Source organism: Octopus bimaculoides, chromosome 14 (genome assembly GCF_001194135.2).
Source record: "Octopus bimaculoides isolate UCB-OBI-ISO-001 chromosome 14, ASM119413v2, whole genome shotgun sequence".
Classification (NCBI taxonomy): Eukaryota; Metazoa; Mollusca; class Cephalopoda; order Octopoda; family Octopodidae; genus Octopus; species Octopus bimaculoides.
Genome location: NC_068994.1, coordinates 5,684,810 through 5,692,548, shown reverse-complemented (window position 1 = coordinate 5,692,548; position 7,739 = coordinate 5,684,810). Strand labels below are relative to the sequence as shown.

Genomic DNA, 7,739 nt, shown 5'->3' with positions numbered 1-7,739 from the left:
TGTCTTAAAGAGTGAAAAACAAATTAGACAATGTAGTCCAGTGGTTGGAAAAGATAGAAGGGTCATTGTTGGAACACCGTTGATTCTAGGTCCGCTTGATCATGACCGATCAAAGCTTGATCGAGTCTAAACAACGATTACATCCTTTGCAAATAAAGTCCCACTGGTCCGCAGTCTACTTCTATCCTACGACCGCTTTATACACAACTTCCACGTCAATCCCTTTATATTCGAACATGTTTTATTAAACCTCAGGCAAGTGTGACTATGTTCCATTGCTCTCGTTCTGCCTCTCCTCACACTTTTGTATTATTTGGACAGAAAAACACAAAGTGGTGCTCATAGGTTTGACAGGCTGGTAATGTTTAGGCAATTGTATGTTGTACATCTTGAATTTCAGCTAGTCGTTCACAATCGGGGCCAACATGACCCTTAGGGGTCCATATAAGATTTTGTTGTTAAAATTTATGTGAAATACATTGGTTATACTTCAACAATACAGAGATATTTGAATTATTTTTAATACAATTCCTAATAATATTTAATGATCAAAATAGGATTTTTTAAAACATCAAATGGATACTAGGGTCCACAGGAGTAAAATAGGAATCAAAAGGGTTTATAGGAGAACCACTGAACTTGATAGTAGTCGTAGGGAATCGAGTGAAAAGGATTGTGTTAAATACGTACTTTGTATAGGGTTTGAGTTCGAGGTGACACAGAGGTACTGGGTGAAGGTGATACAAAACTTTCTACTTCATGAAAACAGGAACCGCTGTACAAAGGCAGAAGACGGAAAGATGAAGCAGCACGAGGCTGCAGTCTGTAACCGGGTGAAGATTTACCTTCTGTTATACAGAGTGTTCAAAAAGTCTCTCCGCAGTAAGTATTTTATTGCGAAATAAATCTCCCAAGGTTTAATAGTATTTATAAGATGATATACAACTAGAAAAGAATATATTAGACTTTACAAGACTTTAAAAAACTTTATAAGAAGTGTTGAAAGTATCGTCCTTCATTTTCAATACGTAAGATGACTCGTCTAAAAAAAAAGTTGACTCTTCTAAAATAAAATTCTCTGCGGAGAGACTTTTTGAACATCCTATATAAGTGAAAGTTTGCGTTACGTTAGATGAGCGAAATTTTAAATCTAACTAGGTGAGTGAAGGCATACTTGTCACTAGATGAGTGAAGCTTATCTCATTGTGTGTGTGAACGTTTATATTACACTCTGTAATAAAGCTCTATCTCTTACTAGGTGAGGGAAGGCTTATCTCTTACTAGGTGAGGGAAGGCTTATCTCTCACTTGGAGAGTGAACGTTCATCTTTCACAAAGTAAGTGAAAGTTTACCGGTTATTATATGAATGATAGTCTATCTCTTCCTAGATGAGTTAAGAGGTCTCACTTGGTGAGTAAAGGTTGTCCCCTACGAAGTTTAACACCTGCGAGGTGAAAGAATCCTCCTCATTCATTGGTCAAATGAAGGTTTGCTGTCTACATGGTGAATTAAGGTTTATCTCTCTCTAGGTGAGGGAAGGTTTACTACTTATTAGGGCCAGTGTTCTGGTTTCTTTGATGGATATATATATTCCTCCTGGACAGGACTCCGGCCTGTCACAAGATTATTCATTTTTGCCAGCTGAGTAAACTGGGGCAATGTGAAATGAAGTGTTTTGCTCAAGAACAAAACGCATCACCCGGTCCAGGAATCGAAACCACAGTCTTACGATGATGAGTCTAACATCCTAACCACAATGCCACGCGCTTCAACACTTATGAGGTGAGTGAAGGTTTAATGTCTTCTAGCTTTTAGTCATTTCTATTTACTGATAAATGCCTATATTTTGTCTTCAATCACTTCTACGAAAGAAAACAAATGGAATATTATTGTAATTACTATACTTATTATTATTAATTTATAAACTTCAGCCAATCATCTCCTACCCGCATCCCAGCTTCAGGAAAGCTTCAGAAAGCTTTGAGCAGTGACCTACCTCGTCAATCTAAGTAATAACAAAAGGAAGACGTAATGGCACCTTACAGACTGACGTCATTTGTGCAATTAATGTCAAGCTATTCTAATGCTAAGCCAGACGCATCAATTCCAAAGAATGAAGCTCAGCGTTGACACACCACCATTGCATATCGCATACATACTGCTATCACGTATTTCTAAGCACACACACACAGATTTTGGTTTTTATGCAGAGTTATTCGTAAAAACAGTCAAAAAATCACTGAGGGATCAACTCAAAATATTTAAATAAAATAACACATTATAGTTTATTTTTACAAAATGCTGTTAGACACTTTGAAGTTTCTCATAGTTGCCTTCGTGAGGCAATATATATATATATATATATATATATATATATATATACACGGTTTGTTGGTGAATCCCTAATCCTGGCCAGTGGCACCTTTGCACCGCTCATAGGACAAACCTCTAGCCCGTGGGTCTGATTTGGGTAGTCGTTGCTGGTCAGGGATTTACGACGTTGGAGTTGAAATCCTAGCTCAAGCACTTTGAATTGCATTTTACGACACAAGAGAAAAAAATCGGGTCTACTCTTTGGTATGCCGGTTTACAGACAGAGCAATAGAAACACACCCACACACGCACAATATATATATATATATATATATATGCAAACACAGAACCACACACAAGCATGCGCACACACACACATACGTACACACGCATGAATGCATTTGTGCGCGTGTGTGTCTATGTATCAACATTAATATAGGAATACAGTTATGTAAGAATAACGAAATAGATAGAAGAAAGAAGTCGATATGATTTAGGGTAGACCACCATTTACATTTATTTACCAGTTTATACCAGTTTTTACCAAAGTAATTATCCAGGATATTTATGTTCAAGTTCTATATGACATCTTGGGTGACTTGGAGTGTTTCTTCTATATTTTTAAAATCTTTTCTTATCTGTCTTCCTTATTGTTTATTATAGTGTAGATATCTCTTCATTATATAACTTATTTACCAGTTTAGGAAATGTCCAGCACATTCGACTGACTCATTAGATTAGCTAATAAATCTGGCAATAATTTCTATTTTTGTCGCAGTGGCAAATATTCTTTTCTAATCTAGGCACAAGTTCCGAAATTTTTGGGGAGGGCGCCAGTCGATTAGATCGTCCCCCAGTACGCAACTGGTACTTAATCTATCGACCCCGAAAGGATGAAAGGCAAAGTCGACCTCGGCGGAATTTGAACTCAGAACGTAACTGCAGACGAAATACCGCTAAGCATTTCGTCCGGCGTGCTAACGTTTCTGCCAGCTCGCCGCTTTTCAGTGGCAAATATTGCTTCGCTCTGTATTTTGAGATTTTCTTAATCTGTTAAATTCAATTTCTTTTGTTAACCATAAATATTTGAGGTTTTTCTCGCATAATATTATTTTGTTTTGTACATGATATCACTGTCTGTCCTGCTGCTACAATATTTGCTGGGAAGTATAAGTGTTTGTGTCAGTCCTAATCTGTTATATTTTATGTCATTATTATCGCATGATTGCATACAATGTCAGTTATATCTGTACGATAAAATTTATATAATATCTGTATGACAAAAGTTGTGGTGAATCAGGAATAAGCTTAAAATAGATGTTAATTTTGTTGTAAATGCTACAGACGTTGTCATCAATAGAGATATCAGTAACCATTTTACTCGTATTCCTCTTAAGTTTTGAAATTCTAAGAAGTTTCATTGCCAGTTGCTGATAATATGTATCATTCGTTTATTCCTATGTATGTTATTGTAGAATTTCTCTCTACTTTCAGACTTTCTTAGCTTTTAAACACTTAAGGTTTTTACATGTTTAGTCTTCTTCGACATATTCAAGTTTTCTTGTGTAATTTTCGTTTAGTTAGTCTTGTAAATACTCTTGTATTCGTTTTGACTGAAACAAATCATTTTCACTTTTTCCTTTGAGTTGGTCAATATCTAACTAAAATAGAACTGTTGTTGTAGTTGTTTCTGCTGTAAATCGGTGTTAACTCCACTACAACTTCTAAAAGACTTGCTGATTCTGTCCTTCAAGTTTACCCACTCATTTGTCTCCTAGCTTTAAGTGTATCAGGTGGAAGGTTCTCAGAAAAAGGGACCGATGAAGTGTTTTGTTATACTAATGCTACTTGGATATTTATCTAAATAACGATTATTGTCACCTAAGTGTCTACTAGATCTTGTATGGACAACTTTAAAAGTTTTATCGGACTAATGTACAGATGAATTTTAAGTATACAAGTATTCTAAAATCCGTCGCTAGTCATTGCTTTTCAAATCTTTCTTGTATCTATATTACGTTTAGTTTGCTTCTACCGTGTATAAAGGATGAGCCAAAAGTCACGAATGAATGGGTTTCGTTCTCCAATAAAATATCATTGGCGATTAGCTGAGGTCAAATTACCTTGCGACTGCTTAAAGTATCTGCTCGACTTCGATAATATGCTTCCCCATTTTTGTCTCTTAACTTCGTTTTGTTCTTTATTTTTCTGAGAGGAATTAAGCCTATTTGCAGATGACATTTTCATCGGTAACACTGATTTTTTCAAATCAAAATTATTCTTAAAAGTTTTATTACTCGTGTTATTCATGTTATTCATATTGTATAGAAGTGATGCCAAAAGTGGAAAAATACTGCTGTTGCTTTTACTGCTTAATTTAGACCCCAAACTCAATAAAAATAGTTTGGCTGTCTTTTTCAAATTTTTTAGTGTTTTTATATTCTTTTTCCCATGCTGTAAGGCAGAAGAACTATTCGTTTGCTTGGATTTTGGCTGGCTTTGAGCAGCATTGGCTCCACTACGTTTGACCAGTTTCAATTTTGGAGGAGGGGAAGATATTTTAGCCCGTAGTGTATCTTTAAGGCCTTCTGCATATACTTTGTACTCATAATCTTCCAGTGTTTCCGGAGAAATAATATTTGATGTTCCGTCTGAAAATTCTTCGCAAATCCCAAATCTTTTTGAAGAAAAAGGTAAGAAAAACGAAACTTCACATGACTCGGGAAGAGGAATTGCAGAAGTATTCTCCAAGCGTTTACTTTGTGATATTAATTTAAGTTGAACATAATTTTGAATATTGGGAATTTGTGTGGCAGAATGTTTCGTCAACCAATCATATGTCCATATCCGGGGCACATATCGACGTTTGAAACGTCTAGATTTTTTAGATTGTGTATCAAATCTATTCGGCTGAGCACGTTTCCAGGTTTTTACAGTTTCAAGCAAATATTGCATGCGATGCTGTTGTTGCATTCGAACTTGAATATTTCTCCATGGAAAGTTTTGTTTCTGAGGCCGAAGCCGGAAGCTCTTTTGTCGAGGTAATCCTTTTCTATGAGCATCATTGATATCGTCAACAGCTTTCTCGAGTTTAGTAACCTTGATCTTTTTCAGTAAGGGTTTTCTCAATAACTTCAACAGTGGTCCCAAAGGGACATTATTTATTCTCCTACCTTTCATAGCAGGAATAGTTTTGCTAAACTGTTTCCTCTTTCTTGTAGAAAGCGAATCAGTAGTATTGGGATTAGTAACAACAGTTTTATTGTTAATCGACTTCACGTCATTATTATTTCTACTTTTCAAATACTTTAAAACCTTCAAAATATTTCTCTCTCGGAAGTTTATGATTTTTCTCTTCAAATTGTTGTACTGCTTGAAAAACCGATGAAGATTTTGGAAATTTCTTTCACCAGCACATTTGTTAGATGGATGTTGAACACACTGTAAATATTCTGCTGTGATGTTATTCTGCCGTAAGGTTTCTCGCCACTGAGAGAGCTGTTCAAATTTTTCAATCATATTTCGTGGTACACGACAGCCACTTTTAGACAAAAATACGTTTTTCATCGGACAAAAATTGCAATTACCGCGAGAACTGAGATGATAAAATAAAATGAAATAAAAAAGAAAGATTAGAGTCAAGAAACATCAAAAATATCTGGAATATGATTACACCTTAACCCCGGCAAGTAAAAGCTCAACAAGTGACATTTTCAGCAAATGCCAAAACATAGTAAGCATTAATATAGCAAGTACGAACTAAGAGTGTGTGTGTATGTATACCAATGTGAATATGTGTATATGGTGTATATATATGTGGATGAATGTGTATACATGTGTGTGTATGTGTGTGCGTGCATGTATGTGTATATGTCTGTGTATATATATGCTTGGTGTGTGCATGTGTGTGTCTGTGTATGCGTGTGTGTGTGCATGTGTGTGTATACACACACACACACACACACACATATATATATAGATGTGTGTATGTGCATCCATATATATATGTATATATATATATATATATATATACATGCGTGTATATGTGTATTATATGTGCGTGTATGTGTTTGTATATATATATGCGTGTGTATATATGTGTGTATATATACTTGGGTGTGGGTTGTATGTATGTAGGCTTCAAGGAAACATAGGAGACCCAAGAGTAATATCGTACCGGCAGATGCTCTTCAGATATTTCCCATTGACAGGTATTTCACGTGATTCAGACAGGAGGTAGCACATGTTGTTTGAAATATTGTGTGCAGAAAGCCAAGACAATCTTTTGCTACATATCAACCGATTGTCGATAAAGGAGAATACAGGTTTCTCCTGACATCCCAAATCGGCGATTGTATTTCGTTGGAAGACCAATTTCTTTCTATTGAGGTAATTATCGCCGGAAAACAAACCCGGTTCCAATGTGGACACATTGCAATGAACCAGCTGAAACACCTCTATGTTTGCTCGGTGGAAAGCTGAGGAGATATGTAAGTAAAATATATGTAAGATATATATGATAGATAATGTAGCGTATTTTCCGGTATACAAGTCGAATTGGTATACAAGCCAAAAATTTACAGCTAAAAAAAGCTTGGTCGATTTGTACTCTGAGACGACTCTGAAGGACGACAAATTCCATGTGAAATGCAGTAGGATTTGGAAAGATAGTGACAATATTTGAATGTTATGCTGCATGTATACGCTATGGAAGACGTCGACTTGTATGCCGGAAAATACGGTTGGCGAGATAATTATTAATAATATAATAAATAGAGCAGTGAGCTAGCAGAATCGTTAGCACGAGGGACAAAATGCTTTGCGGCATTTTCGCTCATCGTTATGTTCTGAGTCCAAATTCTGTGAAAGTCGACTTTGTCTTTCATCCTTTCGGAGTCGATAAAATAAGTAGCGGTTGATCACTGGGAGTCGATGTAATGGACTTAAGCCTTCTCCCGAAATGTTTAGCCTTGTGCCAAAACTTGAAATTAATAAATATAATAGATAAAAAATGTAATAAATATAAATTCAACTAAAATAAGTAGATGAATTTTTTTTTACAAATAAATGAGAATTATATAAAATAAATAAAAAGATGCAAATGGCATAAATTTGAAGTAACTCTTTTTAATTTCGATACAAGGACAACAATTTTGAGGGAAGGGGTTAGTTGCTTTATTTTATCGAGCCTGGAAAACGACAGACAAAGTTGAACTAGGCGGGATTTGAACTCAGAACAAAAATAATCGGAAGAAATGTCAGCTTAATAATAATAATAATAATAATAATAATAATAATAATAATGATAATAATCTCTTATTGTTTACTCGCCCCAGGATGCTGGGTGTGTCTCGGCGAGAGATTGTAACAAACATGCAGATTAAAAGTAAATAATAATAATAATACAGGTACACACACATATATAC

At 35.4% G+C, this 7,739-nt stretch overlaps 1 protein-coding gene across 1 annotated transcript; it reads right to left on the bottom strand.

Annotated features, from left to right (window-relative positions):
* Positions 1-2,830: 2,830 nt before the first annotated feature.
* Positions 2,831-6,786, bottom strand: LOC106870499 (uncharacterized). The gene is made up of 2 exons (XM_014916610.2): positions 6,491-6,786; positions 2,831-5,908 (listed from the first exon to the last, which is right to left on the bottom strand). Exons 1-2 carry the CDS (start codon positions 6,556-6,558, stop codon positions 4,408-4,410), a joined length of 1,569 nt encoding a protein of 522 aa, XP_014772096.1. The 5' UTR covers positions 6,559-6,786; the 3' UTR covers positions 2,831-4,407.
* Positions 6,787-7,739: the final 953 nt, after the last annotated feature.